The sequence below is a fragment of the Podarcis gaigeae genome (assembly GCF_964106915.1).
Source record: "Podarcis gaigeae genome assembly, chromosome: 1".
Lineage (NCBI taxonomy): Eukaryota > Metazoa > Chordata > Lepidosauria > Squamata > Lacertidae > Podarcis > Podarcis gaigeae.
In genome coordinates, this window is record NC_139678.1 from 127,410,861 (window position 1) to 127,432,714 (window position 21,854).

Below are 21,854 nucleotides of genomic sequence, written 5' to 3' on the forward strand. Positions count from 1 at the left end.
GGAGCGAATGCAGGCTCCTTGGCTTCAGCGATAGCAACGCGAAGCCTCCGAAGCGCAGAGGGAGCGCTTCCTCCACGCTCTGAAGGCTTCGCGTTGCCTGGAGAGCGAGAGGGGTCGGTGCCCACCAGGCGCAGGGGTCGCTCTCCAGGCTTCAAGGATAGCCACCTGAGGCCTTCGGAGCGCAGCGCAAGTTCCCACTGTGCTCCGCAGGCTTCGGTTCCTTTTGCTGACTCTCCCGGCTTCAGCAGAGAGGGAGAGCTGCGCGGCGCCCCCTCAGCGAAGCGGGAGGAGAAATGGAAGGGGCTCTGTTTCTTCTGCCGCTTCGCTGAAGGGGCGCTGAGCAGAGAGGGGGAGATTTTTTTTTCTTCTTGTTCTCCCCCTCTAAAACAAGGCACGTCCTATGGTCCGGTGCGTCCTATAGAGCGAAAAATACGGTACATTTCTCATCAGCACCAGGCAGTATGCCCAATGAGCAGGGATTACGGGAGTTGAAGTTCCACAACAAGAGCCAGAGGTTCCCCACACCTGACCTAAAGGATCAGGTCTCCCATACCAGCAGCCTGCCTGGTCCTTAAGATCTGTTGTGGAGGTTCCGGCTGGGGCATGACTAGTTCAGCTGTGAAGCAGGGCCTCATCTGTGACTGCACCTAGATTATAGGACTCCCTGCCTCTGGAGGTGAGTACTTGGCCTCTTGTCTCCTTACCATCTGGCCAAGACATTCTTGGGCATTTGATCTCGGTGTTTTAATGGATTGAGACCCCATGGTTTTTAAGCTGCTTTTGGCCTACCGTAAAGGTAAAGGGACCCCTGACCATTAGGTCCAGTCGTGACCAACTCTGGGGTTGCGGCGCTCATCTCGCTTTATTGGCCGAGGGAGCTGGCATACAGCTTCCGGGTCATGTGGCCATGTGGCCTATTTATCTACTTGCACTTTGACGTGCTTTCGAACTGGTAGGTGGGCAGGAGCAGGGACCGAGCAACAGGAGCTCACCCCATTGCGAGGATTCGAACCGCCAACCTTCTGATCAGCAAGTCCTAGGCTCTGTGGTTTAACCCACAGCGCCACCTATGTCCCTTGACCTACCTTACCTAGGTCTGATTTAGTGTTTCATTCCTTCTGTTTCATTGTATTATGTCATTAGTTGTGTGGTTTTAAAAAAAAATGTAAACCACCCTAAGGACAAGTTACCGTATTTTTTGCTCTGTAAGACTCACTTTTTCCCTCCTAAAAAGAAAGGGGAAATGTGTGTGCGTCTTATGGAGCGAATGCAGGCTGCGCAGCTATCTCCGAAGAAAGAACAGCAAGAGGGGTTGCTGCTTTCACTGCGCAGCGATCCCTCTTGCTGTTCTGCCTTCTGAGATTCAGAATATTTTTTTCTTATTTTCCTCCTCCAAAAACTTGTGGTCTGGTGCGTCTTATAGAGCGAAAAATAGGGTATATATACACTGTACAACAGAAAGTAATGGTCCGAGTTACCTGTTTACTGATATTCATCCACCTCTCTGCTTTCAGACAAAGGGCGGACTTGGAGCAGGAGAAGGAATTCCATTATAAGCTGCTCGTGGAAGCTGGGGGGTTAGAACGACGGCAAGCGATTTCACGCCCATGGGTTTATTCGTATTTCCAGCATCCTTTTTTAAATGTGGGAGATGAGGATTAGAGAGCGAGAACTTTTTCCAAGAACAACTCGCAGCCACGTAGCTGTGTTGTTCTCACCTTACTCCAAAATGTCAGCATCCCGTTATTCACTTGTATTTAATTCAATAGAGGCTGTGAACATGATGAGAGCTGTTGCGTTCTGACTAATCATCTCGCAGATTCCCAGTCAAAAGCTATTGCCAAAGCCCTCTTTCTAAAACAAGCAACGGAGGAGGGAAATGGCTTCATCTGGACCACTGGGCAATTTTGGACACTGGGCATTATTTATTGGTTTTCACAAGCCTGGAGAAGCCACCATTGGAGAAGTCAGCTGTCAGTGAAATCGAATGAAAGTTGCACGCCGTGTTCTAAAACAGGAACAGCAGATTGGTGAACCATAGGCAACATCAAGAAAGATCATGGCCACTGGTCCCATCACCTCCTGGCAAATAGAAGGGGAAGAAATGGAGGCAGTGAGAGATTTTACTTTCTTGGGCTCCATGATCACTGCAGATGGTGACAGCAGCCACGAAATTAAAAGACGCCTGCTTTTTGGGAGAAAAGCAATGACAAACCTAGACAGCATCTTAAAAAGCAGAAATATCACCTTGCTAACAAAGGTCCGTATAGTTAAAGCTATGGTTTTCCCAGTAGTGATGTATGGAAGTGAGAGCTGGACCATAAAGAAGGCTGATCGCCGAAGAATTTATGCTTTTGAATTATGGTGCTGGAGGAGACTCTTGAGAGTCCCATGGACTGCAAGAAGATCAAACTCATCAATTCTTAAGGAAATCAGCCCTGAGTGCTCACTGGAAGGACAGATCGTGAAGCTGAGACTCCCTGGAAAAGACCCTGGTGTTGGGAAAGATTGAGGGCACAAGGAGAAGGGGACAACAGAGGACAAGATGGTTGGACAGTGTTCTCAAAGCTACAAACATGACTTTGACCAAACTGCGGGAGTCAGTGGAAGACAGGAGTGCCTGGCGTGCTCTGGTCCATGGGGTCACGAAGAGTCGGACATGACTAAACAGCAGCAACAGCAGCAGGCAGCATGTTTACTGCAAGTTAGTTTTGTCTGGACAACCCCCTGCCCCAATTCACTAGTTTTGTGCTTTCTCAAGGCCAGGGACGAGGAATCTGTGATCTTCCAGATGTTGAGACTGTGGCTTCATTCATCCCCCAACCTTGGCCATGCTGATTGGTATGGGAGGGAGTTGGGAGTCCAACAACGTTCAATTCAGAGCAGCCTCGCCATATGACTATGGTTCCGATTCAAGTAGTGTCACACAAATGTCATCCTTAGCTCTTATGGGAAGGTTGGGCAGCCTGTGACACTCCAGTTTTTGTTTTATCATTGCTAGCGTATGCTTCAGAATGGGGTACAGCTATAAAAACAGATCAATTCCCAGTTCACAAAGAGGTAAAACACCCAAGTGGGATTCATCCATCCAGGCTGATTAAAGGAGTTTCCTACAAATGTCTGAGGAACACAGACAAGTTTTAATATGGCAGTGTTGACACCAAACATGCTTCTGAGAGGACAGGCCTACAAATGGGACACCATTGCAGAGATCCTTTCCCATGTCAACTCATTTGATTTGTAATCCAGCACATAGCTGTCAAGTGTCCCTTATTTGAAGGGACAGTCCCTTATTCCAGCGCCATGTCTCGCTGTTGTCCCTTATTGATGGATGTCCCTTAAATGATGTCCCTTAAATTTCAAAGGAAGCAGCTCCTCTCCCTCCCTGCCAGCCAGGGAGGAGGGAGGCACCAACTGTGTTGCTTGGCTGTGTTGCTCACCCAATAAAAAGTCTAAGAACGACTGGGGGGGGTGGAGCTTGCATGCCTTGTGTGTGGCTAGTTAATGCAAGCTGAAGGGGGTTTTGAATGCTGGACGCCATTTTGTTGCACGTGCTGCTGCAAACTTTGCAGTGCAAAGCCAGGTCAGGGAGCCATCTTCAGTTGAGGCTGCATAGGCCTTGTGGTGCATGTGATTCAGATTCTATTCAGTTGAACCTCTGGTTACAAAGTTGGTTGGACAGTGTTCTCGAGCATGAGTTTGACCAGACTGCAGGAGGACAGGAAGACTGGAGTGCCTGGAACAGGTGAGGCTGCAGGTCCCTTATTTTGGCTGCTGGTCCCTTATTTTCAAATATGTAAGTTGACAGCTATGATCCAGCAACACCTAGCAGGGCTCTATGAGCCACCAGCTTGTAGAAACTGGAAATGGAACAGGATGCAAAATCCTGGCTCGCTGATTTCTACAGAACGTGGGGGCAACGGATACCTATGAGCTAGTTGGCTTTTTCATTCGTGTGGCCCAGGAAGAAGAGGAAAACAGCAGGTGCCAGGCTAAAAACACATTTCCATTCACGTTTCACTCAGCTTGTTTATTACTGTAGTCATGGATAACACTTAAACCCCATATGCCAATTTTTGAAAACAAATTTTAATTTTTAAAAAAAGTTTAGCATGTGTACAAAAAGGCATCAGAAGTGGGACATGGGAACTACAAGCATTGGAGAAGATCCATTAACACTTTACAATTAAGTGCCAGCTTAAAAATAAAATTAAACTCACAATCAAATGGTGTATTAAAAACATGCTTAAGAACATTGCAGTCTCAATTTCTGTCCTTTCCCCAATCCCCTTGCAAGAGGGAAAAACAAAAGAGGTAGAGCAATGTGTTTCTAATCCTGCCACCATCATACCATAAACCTGAGCTAAAGGGCCCCTTCTAGCATGACAGGTTTTCTATGACACTGTTCCGCGATTTACTAAAATAGGGATGGAGGTCAAAAAGTGTTCAGTGGGATAACCAATTGGGGAATACAGTTTTCCAACCCTCAATTAAGACTACTACTTCACAGAACAAACTCCACAAAAACTGATGAATAGCTTTTATTTTGGAAAGCTGCTCTAACCATTCACCATTTGGTTTGGGACAGCGTTGACTTGAAACATATTTTCAGGAATCCCTATACCCTAAGAACGCTTACGTGTGCTCCCTGGAAATCAGTTAGGCTTACTTCTACGTAATACAAGAAATAAGGTTTGGTGCAAGGGCTTTGATGCTGATCCTACGAAGTTACACACAAAATCTTGCAGTTCACAGGATGAAATTCTCAATCATGTCTTGCAAGTAGCTCTGGCCCGCCTCACACTAGTATTATGCAAGCAGCAAGCAGAGCTCATGCATGGTTTTCGTTGCCAGAGTACAGCATTTGATGAACCTCAAGATTAGCTAGGATTTCCAATGCAACACAAGGCGCTCAGTTTAGAAAGAGTTATGCGTGCTTAAACTGCATTAAAATCAATGGAGCAAGTTAGCTGCGGCTAATTTGAGCTCCGTCAATTTTAAGTGAGCATTTTCTGTGACTATTCAAAACAAACACCTTAGTGTGCCCCTTTTAAAAAGGTCATGAAGTGCTCATGGCAGGGGGCTCACAAAATGCTTGGGCATCCCTCCCCCAATTCTTACAACCTTTTTCAACATTACGCTAACATTAGTTTTCAGAACCGAGGAGGCATTTACAAAAGACATCTATTAGTTGAAGATAGACTGCTACTTAAAATTTGAGAGCAAGCGGCAAAGAGCGTGCTAGTTCGCAAGGTGGAATAACAAAATCGGTTGTTGCCACACTGTCATATCCTCAGGCTGAAAGCCAGTGTTCCTTAAATATTCCTCACTGCTTTTGCCAAACAGTATCCAAGCCACAGGTATCTCAAAAAATGCAGATGCTTATAAATTTGTTTCCTCTCATTTATTTAAAGGGAAGCCAGTACAGTCTATGTGTGCATTCAAAAACCACATCTCAGGCCAAAAGGTACCACCAAAGAATGAAATGATTAGCAACTCTCAGTACATGAAAGTACTAAAATCAGAATGTTCCTGGGCTCTTCCGCCGATGAAAAATCAGTAGGATTCCCCAAGTTCTCTTCGGTGATTTCATGTATCTCATACCCAAGAAAAAGACTACATTTCCCCATCAACATCTGGGTGCTGTTCTGTCCTAGGCCACCAGCAAATGATACAGAACAAAGTTTGAGGACATAATCTGAGGACGTAATCCTTCCACCGCTAAGCTCTCAGAAAAGCGTCTGTAACTTAAAATCCACAAGTAAAAGCCGCACGTTAAAAAAAACCTTGGGGCCAATATGGAAATTTTAGGAAACCTTTGCGCCCAATCTGGCAGATCTGTCAACGTGGTTGAAATACATGAGCCCTGTGAACACACAAATGCGCGTGTGGGTGGCGGGTGTTTTTCTAAAGAGGAAACAGGGGAAACAGGGAGGTACAACCGCAGTGGGAGCACAAGAATTCAGTACAATGAAAACAAATGATAGCGTATAATGAGCACAAGTATTTATAACAGACATTTGTAAATAAGACCCCAGATACGGGCGTACGGTGCCGGTTTCAATTCAGTGTTATATACCACATTACAAAAGAACTATTATTTAAAAATAAGAAAAGAATAAAAGGGAAAGGAGGGGTGGGGTGGGGAGCAAACAATCTAAATTGTTGAATGGCCTCCTGTCTGTTCCTGATAAACTTCAATCACATCTTCTTCTTCCATCCCAAGCTGTAAAATAGGAAACAATTATTATTTTGGAAAAAATAGATATTCTGTATTCAGAACCATTGTTATTTTTCTTGTGGTTGTTAAGACATGACAGTAAACAAGAGAAGTTTGCAAACAAGCAACCCCTGGTTATGTAAAATTACTGCCTTTAGTCAGATTCAAAACAGGAAGACTGGTGGAAATCATTGATTTCCTCATTTGTACTCTTGACATTTCCTTTTTAAAAAAAGTTGCACAGTCATTGTTCTATCTAACCATAAAAAAATGTGTATTTACAACTACATACTGTTTTATACCACCTAGGAGGGTAGACTTGAACTGTTATTTCTAACTACACACACACTACAAATTGCTCTCATTTCAAAATATAGATTTCCATTTGTCTCTATACACATATAAAAACAGTGAGAAAGACAATTATAAAAAACTGGCAGAACTGCATAGAAGTTTCCAGAAGCAAATGTCAATGCGTTCCGCTCCCTTCCCGAAAATGTGATTTGACTGATTGTCATTAATATTCCTAATTTGAAAACCAAGCACAATCTGAAAGATTAGGTTTTCAGAGGGCATCAGCTGGAAGCAAAAGGATGGCATCTCCTTGTAAAGGGGCTAAATTCTAGTGCCGTACGATAACTTGGTGCTGTATCACCCCATTTTGTGCAATGACAATAATGCTCAGTTCCCCCCCAAGCAGATCTTTTACCCATCACACACTCTTTACAGAAGAGATCCTGAATGCGTTTGGTACCAAATCGTAAGTCCAAGTTAAGAAACTGTGAAATGCAAGCCAAGCTTTGCTTTAACATGGCTGAGTTCAGATTGCCTTTAAACTGTTGTTTTTAGGACTTCCGGGTTGGCGCCATCGCCGAATGGCGGGCTCCCTCCGTGCTCCGGAGGGAGCCGGCTCGGCAGGGGTTGGGTTCTACCGCGCCGGCGACGCGGGGACCCTCAAAAGCCATGGGCACGGAGCCCCATGGACATGGTGACTCGGCTGGCACCTTTGCGCCCCTCCCCGGCCCGCGAAAGAGCCTTTTTAAAGGCTAAGGAACGGGCGCCTGGGGGGGGGGTGCTTTGAGTCCGCCGCTTCCCCTGCCGAGCGAAGCCGCATGCCATTCGGTGGAGAGCGCTAGCTTCTTCTATTGAAAATTTGGATCCAAAAGAAAAACCCGTGAGTAATTGGACTATGGATTAAAAAGAGGGATAAATTTTTAAAATTTGACGCGAACGGGGGAGGTGGAAAAAGGAAGTCAGCCCCCCCCTTTATTGTAGAAAAGACAAAACAAAGGACTTGACAACTAAGATCGAGTGTAACCCTATCTTGATGAACTAACAACTTCGCGAGGGAAAATTATAAGTTCGAGCTGGAGGAGAAAAGGAGAATTTGCATTAAAAAGCAACCCCCCCCCCCCCCCGGAATCCCTGGAGCGATCTGCGAGAATACCTGGAGAAGAGTAATGGAGGTTTTGACAGCTGTCAAAGAGCTGTCAAAACGGAAGAACAAAATAGAGACGGTGTTTTGAGGACTTTGCCAGTTACATTTGGATATAAATTGGATACAAATTGTTTCAAATAAGGATTAATAAGCTATTTGGACTGGTGGATGTGATCTGGAAGGGAACTCAGTTACCGTAATCCATCTAGAGGAGCTGAGGGATATTGCATGTGTTTTTGCTAGGAAACTTGAACAGTTGAATAGAACTTTCAACCTCCTGGGAAACTGCAGAAATGGAACATTATTTTGTCTACAGAGGTCCACATACTACAAGAAACAATGGATTTATCTGTTGGAAAATGAAAGGGACATGACGTAATGTTTTGCTCCTGAATAACAAGCCTCTGCAGAGGAATTAGAAGCTTTTGGAAAAAGAACCTTTCTGCGGGAGAACAGGGAAACAAGAAGGAGGAGAGTGACCGACAAGAATAAGGAAACAACAAGAACTGGACAGAACTGGAAGTGGGGACATTTGGGATATCAAGATTTGACAAGCTTATGGAAATAAAATTGGAGTTTTTACTCCTGGATACAAAAATCTGGATAGAAGAAATGAGCCCCTTTTTGAGATAGACTCCTTCTAAGATTGGACACTTGTGATTAAAAATGACTGGTAAAGAATCAGAGAGATATGGGTTTAGTGAAATGTGGGAACACCAGGAAGATATTAGAACTGGAGGGATATAAGGAACGCAACAGGGAAAGAGGGGAGGGAAATTTGGAATCCAAAGGCTGTAAAATTATTTTTTCTTTCTTTTTGTATTTTCTTTTCATCTGCACTATATCTGAAAGGGGGGAACTCGTGGAAGGGAAGACAGATCTTAGGGGATGGGAATTTGAAAAAATTGGGTTATTGACGATGAGTGTAATTTGGGGATAAGAACTTGTTGAATTTAATTGTTTATTTGGAAGATTTGGAACACAAGAGGGGGGGAGGGGAAAGTCCTGGTTATTGGAAGAAGTGTATAAATTGGATTTAATTTGTTTTAATTTGGAAAATCTTAATAAAAATTATTTAAATAAAAAAAAATAAACTGTTGTTTTTAAAAACAGCAACCTAACTGCAGCTTAATTACCGTATTTTTCACTCTATAAGACGCACCTTTTCCCTCCTAAAAAGTAAGAGGAAATGTGTGTGCATCTTATGGAGCGAATGCAGGCTGCGCAGCTATCCCAGAAGCCAGAAGAGCAAGAGGGATCACTGCTTTCGCTGTGTTGTTCTGGCTTCTGAGATTCAGAATATTTTTTTTCTTGTTTTCCTCCTCCAAAAACTAGGTGCATTTTATGGTCTGGTGTGTCTTATAGGGCGAAAAATATGGTATTTTAAATTGTATTTCAAAACAGATTTCCCCCCCCCTCTTTTTGATCCACTTGGTGGGGAGGTGCTACATTCACCATTTGCAAATCCTCTGGGGGCTGCAAGTGTGGCCGAAACTAGACATAGCCACTCCATGCTCTTGCACACAAATCAGATGTGGAGAATAAAGGTAAAGGGACCCCTGACCATTAGGTCCAGTCGTGGCCGACTCTGGGGTTGCGGCGCTCATCTCGCTTTATTGACCGAGAGAGCCGGCATACAGCTTCTGGGTCATGTGGCCAGCATGACCAAGCCGCTTCTGGCGAACCAGAGCAGTACACCTTCCCACCGGAGCGGTACCTATTTATCTACTTGCACTGGTGTGCTTTCGAACTGCTAGGTTGGCAGGAGCAGGGACCGAGCAACGGGAGCTCACCCCGTCGCGGAGATTCGAACCACCGACCTTCAGATCGGCAAGTCCTAGGCTCTGTGGTTTAGACCACAGCACCACCCGCGTCCCTTGATGAGGAGAATAACTACTCATCAAATGATCCATCCAATGAACAGGGAGAGGAGACTTTGCATCTCTATCAGGGCACTAAAGTTGGGCGGAAACCCGGTGCTTTCATTTTTGCCACCACCAAAACTGGTGGAGGTCGTGGGTCCCATAGAAAATTTGTTGGGGTTATGTGTGGCTAATTCAGCCCCAAAGCTGGGAGTAAGCTACCCCTGCTTTAACCTTCCAAACAGTCTGAGCCGTGCAGTGTGCACAGTGAAAAACGTACCTCTTTTGGAGTATGATTATCAGTAATTCTCTGACCCTCAAAGAGGAACCTGAGTGAATTCATAGGAACTCCCTGAAAAGGGAAAAGAGGGAGAAATTACTTTATTCCAACTTGTAAGACACGCACAAAAAGAACCGAAAAATGTAGATGTTGCTTCTTCTTTTTCTCTTTCTTCGGTCTAATGGAAGAATTGAAGCACCAATAAATTCTCTCATGAGCTGAAAAGCATGGAATATGTAAGTTAAGGAACCCAACCTTAGCCTCTGTACCATGTATAGGGCAAGTATGTTTTATAGTCACACACACTGTGCTTGCTTATAACCTAATCTCCATGCACCTGCCCTTCTGCCTGGTGATTCAGATCAAATCTTCTTCTGCAGATCATCAGCAAGTTATATCCTTATTTTAATCCTGTTGTTGCTTTCGTTGTTTCAGTAGTTTATCGCCCACCACCCTGAAAGCATTTTGCTTTCTTACTGTGTTTATAGCTCACCTTTCTTCCATCATGGAACCCAAGGCAGCCTAGGCCCGGTATGCCCCACAGAGGACCTTAAGGTCCATAAATAGCAACACCCTAGAGGTCCCGGGCCCTAAGGAAGTTAGATTAGCCTCAACCAGAGCCAGGGCCTTTTCAACTCTGGCTCCGGCCTGGTGGAACGCTCTGCCTCATGAGACCAGGGCCCTGCAGGATCTGATTTCTTTCCGCATGGCCTGTAAGAAAGAGTTGTTCCGCCTGGCCTTTGGCTTGGAACCAATTTGATTCCCTCCCCCTCTTTCTTTTTTCCTTTCTCCTCCTGTGATGAGGCTGCATTTTAATGTTTTAATGTTGTATTTTAATCTTGTTTTTTAAGTCGTATTTCAATCAACTTGTTTGTATATTGGTTGTTAGGCGCCCTGAGCCCGGTCTTGGCTGAGGAGGGTGGGGTATAAATAATAATAATAATTATTATAATTATTATTACAATGCAAAAATCCTGCCCACAGCCATCCCAGGGTGGGATCAAACCCCCATCCTTCTGGTTAACAGCCAAAGGCCCATTGCACCACAAAGACCCTAAAAGCTAACACAGGTGTCATCATCACAAAATTTCATGTTAACACAACACAATATTCCTCTTCATTTTCTCAATACCACTTTCACAGAAAGAGAAGTGTATTTTAAGAAGGAAAATAAAGAGCCCCCAAATTTCACAAACCTGTCTCTGACAGTACGATTCTTTAAGTTTTTTTAGATGCGTTGTCATTTTCACCTTGAAGTGTATTTCGCTGCTGTCCTGCAAACAGAATACAAGATCTATTAGCTTTCCCACACGTTATTAAAAAGGCAATTGGTTTCTCCAACGGTTTATAATGGAAGATAATGCTCAAACGTTCGTCTTACATTTGTTTGACTGCTTGTTCCTTCAATATGTCTATTACCAGTAGCTAATGAATAATCTGAAGTTTCGTTTTGTTCTGTTTTAAAATAGATGGGGTTATCTTTGCTTTGCTGAATACGAGCAAGGTGACTGAGTGAGTGGTTGCTGAACAACTCCAGGCACACCTGGAAGAAGTGGACCATTTGGATCCCTTCCAGTTGGGATTCAGGCCTCATTACGGGACTGAAACTGCCTTGGTCGCGCTGGTCGATGATCTCCGGCAGGCTAGGGACAAAGGTGAGAGCTGTTTCCTAGTTCTGCTGGATCTCTCAGCAGCTTTTGATACCATCGACCATAACATCCTTCTGGACCACCTAGAAGGGCTGGGACCTGGGGGCACTGTTATACAGTGGTCCCGCTCCTTCCTCCTGGGCCGTGTTCAGAAAGCGGTGGTAGGGGATGAGTGTTCAGACCTCTGCGCTCTCACTTGTGGGGTGCCTCAGGGTTCTGTCCTCTCCCCCATGCTTTTCAACATCTACATGCAGCCGCTGGGAGAGATCATTAGGGGGTTTGGGTTGGGTGTTCATCAATATGCAGATGATACCCAGCTCTACCTCTCTTTCGAATAAGAACCAGTAAAGGCGGTGCAGGTCCTGTGTGAGTGTCTGGAGGCGGTTGGAGGATGGATGGCGGATGAGGTTGAATCCTGACAAGACGGAAGTAGTTTTGGGGGGACGGGGCAGGTGGGTGTGGAGGACTCCCTAGTCCTGAATGGGGTAACTGTGCCCCGAAGGACCAGGTACGCAGCCTGGGAGTCACTTTGGACTCACATCTGTCCATCGAGGCGCAGATCATTTCTGTGTCCAGGGTGGCTGTTTACCAGCTCCATCTGGTACACAGGCTGAGACCCTATCTGCCAGCTGACTGTCTCGCCAGAGTGGTGCATGCTCTAGTTATCTCCCGCTTGGACTACTGCAATGTGCTCTACGTGAGGCTACCTTTGAAGGTAAAGTACAACTAATCCAGAATGCGGCAGCTAGACTGGTGACTGGGAGCGGCCACCAAGATCACATAGCACCGGTCTTGAAAGACCTACATTTGCTCCCAGTACATTTCCGAGCACAATTCAAAGTGTTGGTGCTGACCTTTAAAGCCCTAAATGGCCTCGGTCCAGTATACCTGAAGGAACATCACCCCCATCGTTCTGCCTAGACAGTGAGGCCCAGCGCCAAGGGCCTTCTGGCGGTTCCCTCGCTGCGAGAAGCCAAGTTACAGGGAACCAGGCAGAGGGCCTTCTCACTAGTGGCACCCGCCCTGTGGAACGCCCTACCACCAGATGTCAAAGAGAAGAACAACTACCAGCCTTTTAGAAGACATCTGAAGGCAGCCCTCTTTAGCGAAGCTTTTAATGTTTAACAGACTACTGTATTTTAATACTTTGTTGGAAGCCGCCCAGAGTGGCTGGGGAAACCTAGCCAGATGGGTGGGGTATAAATAATAAATTTAAATTATTGTTGTTGTTGTTGTTGTTGTTGTTGTCGTCAGGGGCTCAGGAGCAGAGGTACAGCAGAGCGAAGGGGAAGAATCGGAGGGCAGCGTAGGGGAGTATGACAGTGGCCCGAGAAATTCCATGAGCTTCTCCAGCGAATCAGAAGATTCCCAGAAGGGGGCGCCGATGGCCAGGGCAAGGGGGGTCCCAGGGGGGACGCACCAGAAGCAAGGGGCCAGCGGGGACTCCCAAAGCAGCAGCGAGAGATCAGGGCCAGCTCCCCCACCAGAGCGTAGTGGGGGGGAAGAGTCCCATGCATCAGGGCCAGCGTCTCCTCCAGCAGGGAGAGAAGATGAGTCAGGGCTGACCACGCCTCTGTTGGAGAGTGAGGGAACGGAGGGGAGGTCAGGCCCAGCTAGCCCCCCCGAAGGGGGAAGCAGTGACAGGAGCAGTGTAACGGTCAGGAGGAAGGTTGCCGGCTGGGCGCGGGCGCCAAGTTCAAATGTACAGGCGCGCGGCACCAGGTCCTAAAGCCAGGTCCTAAAGCCCGCCGGAGGGAGGGGGAAGACTCAGGGGACTCAGCGTCAGAAGAGTCCAGAAAGGGCAAGACCCCAGTGGACAGGCGGACCCAGAGGAGGAAAGAGCAGAGGAAGAGGTGGAGCAGGGCTAGAGTCTTAAACTGGTGCCTGGGGGGAGGAGATTCAGACGGAGCTTCAGCGGTCTAGAGTTCAAGACGTAGAGCTGTGCGCCGTGGCTTTGAAATCGAAACCGAACTTCAATAAAGACTTTTGTATATAACAAGAACTGGCGTTGGTCCTTTGTGAGCTGGGACCTAGGGCAGCTCTGACAATTATCATTATTATCATCATCATCATCATAAATTCTGGACTTGTGCCTTTATTGGAATGTGTCCTTTATTCACCAGCTTTGGCTAGCATAAACAAAACCACAACCCATAGCAAAACCATCAGCCTTTGCATGTCAACACATTCATCAGCCTTGTAACAAGTCAAACCATCTAAACAGTCCACTTATCTACTCAGAGTGGCAGTAGCTATGCAACGTCTCAGGCAGAGGTTGTTTTTAGTCCAGCTGTCCAACATCATTTTAAGCAGAGATGAGAGGAACTGAACCTAAGACCTTCTGCATGAAAAGCATGCGTCAATGTGTATACGTTTGATGAAGAAGAAGAGTTTAGATTTGATATCCTGCTTTATCACTACCCGAGGAAGTCTCAAAGTGGCTAACATTCTCCTTTCCCTTCTTCCCCCACAACAAACACTCTGTGAGGTGAGGTGGGGCTGAGAGACTTCAGAGAAGTGTGACTAGCCCAAGGTCACCCAGCAGCTGCATGTGGAGGAGCGGAGACGCAAACCCGGTTCCCATCGCTCTTAACCACTACACCACAGTCCACCCATTGTTTAAACTTATACCAGTGGAACAATTGAAATGTTCACATTAAATAGACTATGTAAGAGCTCACCTGGCCGATGACTTTGAGTTTAATGTATTCTCCCTCTTTCTTATCTCCCAAGTCCTCTGCTGAAGGTTTGGCTTCCTGCAGAGGAAAAGGAAACAAAAAAAACCAAAGTGATAAACTACAATACAAACTATTTCCACTGCTCAATTCTATGATAGCTTTTTGCAAATTTACGATGAATTCGTGCCACAATAGGAGCCTATACCTATTGAATTAATCAGACAGAATACTGCAAAGACTCTAGGGATCTAGGGCACACAGTCAACTTATGTGGGGCAATAAAAAAGCTCAGCCATGTCCCATGTGAAATTAGCGCACAACCTAGTACATAGCCAGTATTTCCCCATAATAACACATTGCAGGCAAAGCAATGGTGGTCAAGCTTGCCTTTCAGAGAAACCTGCTTGCAAAGAACTGATCTTCTCGCTGAGTAACCCTGCTTCTCTATAAGCTTTCACAAAATCACTATAATATATTGGGACTGGTGTGGAAAGTTTTCAAGTCCACACACAAGCAAAAAGCACCAACAGCTCTGCTTTATAATGAGCTACAGAGTACGATGATGGGAGCAATTACCTTCTTCTTCGTGTTTTTATTCTTGATCTGGAAAAACAAGAATTTAGGCACTTTCAGGAGAGCCAGACTCCCCCAAATAATTATTTTGAGTTCTCCAAAGTGGCAACTGGGGGGGTTGGTACGCCTTTTCTGGGTAGCTCCCCATCTCTGAAATGATCTCCCCAGGGAAACTCCCTCGCGGAAAAGACTATTTCCCCAAGCCTTTTTTAAAGCAATTGAATCTATGTAGTTCCATTCTCTTCCAGTCTTAGTGCTTTCACCTCTGTTGCTTTAATTACATTACTGTTTTAACTGGAGTGGGGAGCCACCCCAAGAGCACTTTCCTGGAGGGCAGGCTATCATTTTTTAAATAAGCAAAGTAAGTTTTCTTGCAAGGCTCACATCTTTTAAAAGGCTTTGCAAGTACTGAAAAGATCTGCAGAAAAGGACAGCACTGCACTCCTTAGTACTTCTTGCTGAGCAAAAATCTTGCTTAAACCTTCAATTTATCTTTTTCATAGCTTGAAGGCGGGGGAATGTGTTAACTGCCTGTTTAGTTCACCCCACAACAGACGGTTTGCCAACCAGAAGCGAATACAGTGGGCGCTCAGGTTGCGAACCGTGTGGGATGCACGTTCGCAACCCGCAACTGCGCACATGCGGGTTTCAATTTGGCACTTCTGTGCATGCGCAAAGCACAATTTAGCGCTTCTGCACATGCGCAACTGCCAAAACCTGGAAGTAACATGTTCCGGTGCTTCCAGGTTTCAGCGGTCCACAACCCGAAAAAACTAACCTGAAGCGGCTGTAACCCGAGGTATGGCTGTACTAAAAGAAATTGGCAGTAACGGTGAATATACTTCTTCCACAGCAGAACATGACCATAGTTTGTATTGCTGCTGAACAGAAACATTTATAAGGTAACGCTTCTAGCCTCTGAGAACCTGAAAATGCGCCGAGTAAATGCAAGACCAGAGGAATTGGGAGCAATAAAGCGGGCCTGTTTAAAAGGATAAGAAATCAGCTAACCACTGTTGCCAAACATGTAAATTGAGAAGGTAGAGTTTTGAACAATTTGAAATCAATTAAAATACAATTGTGATTTAACACCTGCATACCTGGGCCCAGATATAAACCCTTAGCTCACCATGACATTCATCTATGAGAAATGACTTGATACTGAAGACAAACACATATAAGAACTTGCAGATTTATGTGTTTTGAGCCACAGCTCACGTCAAATCTGTTTATGCTACTGCTACAAAGAAACGAATGTAGCACTGCTGCTGATTGTTTCCCTATTGTTTTCATTTCATTAACATCATATTTATAACGGAAGTTAATGCAGTGTTTAAGTTCTTGAAAGGGTGTTCTGTTTAACACTACAGTTCATTAACGACATTAAGTAAAACAGCCACAGTAGTAAAACAAAGTTAATTATAACCTATAAACGCAATATCAATAGACGGATGAGCTACTAGTAGTTTTTCGGAGGGTTTTTGTTTTGTTTTGTAATTTAGAATAGAAATTGATGAACGGTTGAAGTGCAGCATTATGGAAAGTAAACAAAGGGTAAGTATGGAATGAGGGAAATAATTATTAATAGTTAGAGTTAAAGGAGAGATACTGTGTTGGGGGAAACTAGTGTCACTAAAACAAAGTCTTATACCATCTTTAAGACTAACAAATTCAAGATGGGTTAAGTTTTCACACCAAGTATTTATGCGCCATAACAGGAAAAGCTCTGAAAAGATATATTCATGTTTTTAAAAAATGACTATGTTTGGATGCGACACCTAAGTTTAGCTTCGGGCTTCTATGCTTCCCTCCAGCGTGACCCCAGGGAAGTAGAAAGTGTTATGTCTGAACCCAGGAAAAACTGCGGTTAGCCTTCAACTTCAAACTGTGGTTTATGTTGCTGACTTGCTCCAAAAGGCTTTAGTTTACATTAACCACAATTTAGGGTTTTGACGTAACCTTTTAAATTAACTGCAGTTTAGTATTAATTTAAAAGGACGCAACCAGTCTCCTCCTGACAGTTATGCTGGTAGTGGAACACTCATACCCTTAACCCCAGTTTACATTCGAATTGGGCCAATAGGATAAATATTCTGTACTAGCTGAAAAATAGCTAGCTGAACCATATATTTTTTTAAAAAAATTAACAGCTGCAACCAAACCATTTCACAATTCTTATTCGATCACGGTATCAAATAGATTTTCTCCCATACACACACAAACCCCCAAACATACACCCAACACTGCAGCCAAACATTCACCATGGCAAGAAATGATCTCCTACTCAAGGACATCTCACACAAAGCGAAACAGGGGACATCATTTTTGCAAGGTCTTTCCAGGGAAGGCACACAAACAAAATATGGACGCCAGAGGCTAGGATCTAAACCAGGCATAGGCAAACTCGGCCCTCCAGCTGTTTTGGGACGACAACGCCCATCATCCCTAGCTAACAGGACCAGTGGTCAGGGATGATGGGGACTGTAGTCCCAAAACATCTGGAGGGCCGGGTTTGCCTATGCCGGATCTAAACCAATGGCTTAAAGTGACAAGAAAACAGATTCTGACTCAAAACATCAGGAAGAACTCTTTTGACAGTTAACAGCTGTTGGACAGTGGACTCCCGCTAGAGGCAGAATCGTGCAGTCGGAAGGGACCCGAGGGTCCTCTAGTCCAACCCCCTGCGACCCAGGAACCTTTTGCTCAACGTGGGGCTGGGAACCCACCCACCACCCTGAAAATTCAGGGTCTTGTGCCCAGAGGTTGGCGCACCCGCCTCGCACGGCATCTTTTGAGCAGAGGTTGGGGGTGGCCACCGCCTGCCCTGTAGGATCTAGTTGAGATCCCTGCATTGCAAGGGGGGGCGGGGGGTTGGACTAGATGACCCTGGGGGTCCCTCCCATCCTATGTTGCTTTTGTTTGTTGGCTTGCTTTCCCCACCCCCCACCCCACTGAAATGCTATGGGGGGGGGGGTCAGAAATGAAACAAGGAGAAGATAGGGACCCCGACAAACCCCAGCCCCCCTTTTTTTGGTCAAAAGGACCCACAGCTCCAACCCTCCCCAAATCCCCTCTCTCGCTTTATCCCACGTAGGGACCCCAAAGTGTGGGGGATCCGAAATGAATCAAGAAGAGGAGAGGGACCCCGACAAACCCCAGCCCCCTTTTTTTTTGGTCAAAAGGCCCCACGGCCAGACCCACAGCTCCAACCCTCCCCAAATCCCCTCTCTCGCTTTATCCCACGTAGGGACCCCAAAGTGTGGGGTGGGGAGAGGAAAGAGGGCGAAACACCGCCCCCCACCCCACAACCCGGGGGTCTAAAGCCTTCGAGGGGCGTCTATGGGGCGGGGAGGAGGCGCCTCCGCCTGCCGGCCTCGCGCTTTATTACCCCCGGGGCTTTTCCTTCCCGCTTCCCCGGGGATCCCGGAGAGGCCTCGGCGGGGAAAGGAGGAGGAGGAGGGAAGCGGCTACCTGGTCCGACATGGCTCCCCGCCGCAGGCTCAGCTGGGCCGGCCGCCTCCGCCTCCCTCCGCCGCCAAGGAGCAGCCGCCGCCGCCTGCCCTCAGTTCTTCTTCTTCCTCCTCCTCCTCTTCTTCCTCCTGCCTTCTTTCTCTCTCCCTCTTTCTCGGAGACACGGAGCGGAGACGGAGAGCACAACCCCCAGGCCGGCGAAGGAGGGAGTTCCTCTGCGCCTGAGCTCACTTCCCGCTCCCTGACGCGGCGGCGGAGGAGGAGAAAGAAGCTTCTCCTCCTTTCCTTTCGCTTCCCTTTATTCCCTCCTTCTTTCCTTCCCTCCTTCTTCTCCTTCGACGGGAGTCGCTAGTGGCGTCAACGGCGGCACCTTGGCTCACCAGAACTTAAGCCGTTGCGAAACCAAAGCGTTCCACAACCGAGGCGCGCAACGTAATGCGCAACGATTTGAGAAAAAGCAGTTATAAGCTCTAGTTATTTTTCTCTACCGATAGGGAGCCCACTTAAGGACTCTATTTTTTTTTTTAATGAATATTTATTGGTATTTTCAGCATACATACAAAATCAAAAACAAAAATAAAAAATAAAAACAACACAAAAATACCAAAAAAATTCAAAACTTAACAACAGTTAAAAACACATAAAGTTTCAATTACTTATTTTCTTTTACCTTATTTCTCAGACCTCCTCACACCTCCCCTTCTTGTATTCCAATTTAGATTGTCATTTCAGCAAGTCCTTAACTTATTTCTCCACTTTAACTTAATAATTTGTTCTAACATGCTGTTATTTTACTTTTCTTCTTTCTTCCATTTCCTCAATTTATTTTTACAAACCTTATTTCTATTTGAATTAAAGACCAATTTTAACTTATCCAAATTTACCCATCAATACTTATACCTCATTAATTGTTCTTAAACCTTTTTCCTAAAGTCAACCAAAATTTCCCTTCCACGGTTTTCCCAATTTCCATACAACTAGCAAAAATATAAAAACAAAGCAAATTATATTTGTATACCCTTTGGATTTCCAAACTCCACCCACCCTTTTCCGAGTTCCAGTCCCCAACCAATATCCATCAGTCTTTATATGTTATTTAGCCTGGAGATCTCACGTCCGAGACCCTTAAATCTCTCTCAGTTCCTCTCTGCCAGTCTTTTTGATAGTCTTTGATATTAAACTCCCACTTAAGGACTCTATACGGGCTCTTGGATACCCCATAAGGGAAGAAGGGCAGATTTTGTTTACAACACTAGCAATTTGGGGGGAATGTTATTACTATGTTCCAAAAAAATTCTCTTTTCGGGAATATCAAATCTGTCTGCACTCCCCCACTCTCTTGGGAGCCCCCCAAAAAATCAAAGGGGGAAAAAACTGGATGTACGTTTTCAAAATATAAGATAAAAAAACAAATCAAATACAGTGGTACCTCGGGTTAAGTACTTAATTCGTTCCGGAGGTCCGTTCTTAACCTAAAACTGTACTTAACCTGAAGCACCACTTTAGCTAATGCGGCTTCCTGCTGCTGCTGCACCGCCAGAGCACGATTTCTGTTCTCATCCTGAAGCAAAGTTCTTAACCTGAAGCACTATTTCTGGGTTAGCGGAGTCTGTAACCTGAAGCATATATAACCCAAGGTACTACTGTAAAACCTACATGCAGCAGCAGTGTTTTGTGTTGTGTAGGCTCCTATGATGTACATATTTTGTTACGTGCAAATGGCTTTAGATACCCATTGCGTCCATAAATTACCATATACAGTCAGACCTCAAGTTGAATGTGCTTCGGGTTGAGCGTGTTCGAGTTGCGCTCCGCAGCAACCTGGAAGTAACAGAGTGCGTTACTTCCGGGTTTCGCCGCTCGCACATGCGCAGACGCTCAAAATGACATCATGCGCATGCGTGGAAGTGGCAAAACGTGAGCCACGCACACGCCATCGTGTCTTACGTTCCATTCAGGATGCGAACGGGGCTCCGGAACGGATCCCGTTCGCATCCCGAGGTACCTCGGGTTACAGACGCTTCAGGTTACAGACTCAGCTAACCCAGAAATAGTACCTTGGGTTAAGAACTTTCCTTCAGGGTAAGAACAGAAATCGCGCAGCAGCAGCGGGAGGCCGCATTAGCTAAAGTGGTGCTTCAGGATAAGAACAGTTTCAGGTTAAGAACGGACCTCCGGAATGAATTAAGTTCTTAACCCAAGGTACCACTGTATTCAACACACACAAAACAGCGGCAATATGTTGTTGACAAAGGACAGCTAGACATATAAAGGGCCCCGTTACCTTCAGTAGCTTAGGGCCTCATCAAACCTAAATCCGGCCCTGGATAAAGGGTATCAAAAAAGGAGATTTAATAGATTGGATAAAAGTTATTTATTCGCAGAAAAAAAGGAGATGGTTATTGGAAACCGGGGGGGGGGGGGGAGAGAGACCATGGGCCGGAAGAACTCCTATAAAGATATTGAATTTGTTAGGGGTTACTGCAAATAATACTGTATGTTAAAAATTTCTAAAATTATATATCTATATAGGCATTTGAGAACCAAGATAGCACTGTACAGGCAAAAAAGGAAGGAGTTATAAAATAAAGATATGGGGGGGGGGAGTGCAGAGAGATTTGATATTTCTGAAAAGAGAATTTATTTGAACATAGTAATAAAATTTTCCCAAATTGCTAGCTAGGAGCCATACAGCCCATCATTACAGGCAAAAAGGAGTTACCGTATTTTTTGTCCCTTAGGACGCTCCATCCCATAGGACGCACCTAGTTTTTTGGGGGGGAAATAAAGGGGGGGAAATTCCTTTATTTCCCCCAAAAAACCAGGTCGGGAAACCAAACCAGGTCGGGGAACAGCGGGATGGCGACGCTGCACCTCCCCGCTGTCCTCTGAGCTTGTGGGGCTGGCCGATGTCTGCCCGGCGCACGGGGCGCTCTGCTTCAGGGCGCCCTGCACGCCGGGCGGCAGGCTGCTACCCGCAGCCCTGGGAGCCCTGCGGGAACTCCCGCGGGATCCCTAGGCTTGCTGATAGCTTCCTGAAGCCTGGAGAGCGAGAGAGGTCGGTGCGCACCGACCCCTCTCGTTCTCCAAGCTTCAGCGAAAGCCTGTATTCGCCCCATAGGACGCACACAGATTTCCCCTTCATTTTCGGAGGGGAAAAGTGCGTCCTATAGGCGAAAAATATGGTATACACAATTACAAGCAGAAGTCTAATGTCCAGGTCAAGGGAAGCTTTTTAAGGTCTCATGTTTTGCTCTGTATTTGCTACATGCTGGACATAGGAGCGGGGGGGGGGGGGGCTTCTGCCTCCACTCCACAAATTCCCATTCAAAATGTCTCCTACAAAATGTCTCTTGCGAAAAAGACACAAAACTTACAACACTGGGGCTGAACAAATTCAACAGGACGAAGGATTAAAATATATATTTGATAATTCCATCAAAATGTTAAATACAGTGAAATGATTAGCTATTCACAACCTTCCAAATGGATAAATGAACAACTCGGCTCTCTTACAAACATACGGTCCAAAAAGGCACCCTGCCTCCCTCCTGCCTTAAATTTACATCACAGCAGTTTCCAGAGCCAATACTGTAAAACTCAAAACATCTGTTTGGCTCAAGAGAGCTATGATCAAATTGGAAAGAAAGACCTGATTGTGTGTGCAGTTCCCTCGTGACCAT

The 21,854-nt window shown here is 45.7% G+C and overlaps 2 protein-coding genes and 1 long non-coding RNA gene across 3 annotated transcripts in view; 1 reads left to right on the forward strand and 2 right to left on the reverse strand.

The window, feature by feature from the left end:
• The window catches only part of KIAA2012, a 91,886-nt gene extending 87,631 nt beyond the window's left edge, over positions 1–4,255 (forward strand). Inside the window, exon 21 of the mRNA XM_083754482.1 lies at positions 1,515–4,255. Coding sequence (XP_083610608.1) covers positions 1,515–1,662 — 148 coding nt within the window. The 3' untranslated portion in view covers positions 1,663–4,255. The remainder of the gene's footprint in view (positions 1–1,514) is intronic.
• LOC310833764 overlaps positions 1–21,854 on the reverse strand; it is a 334,495-nt gene that overhangs the window by 143,162 nt on the left and 169,479 nt on the right. The window lies entirely within an intron of this gene.
• Positions 4,070–18,518, reverse strand: SUMO1 (small ubiquitin like modifier 1). The gene is made up of 5 exons (XM_083715598.1): positions 18,172–18,518; positions 14,131–14,205; positions 10,997–11,074; positions 9,801–9,872; positions 4,070–6,226 (listed from the first exon to the last, which is right to left on the reverse strand). Exons 1-5 carry the CDS (start codon positions 18,181–18,183, stop codon positions 6,158–6,160), a joined length of 306 nt encoding a protein of 101 aa, XP_083571724.1. The 5' UTR covers positions 18,184–18,518; the 3' UTR covers positions 4,070–6,157.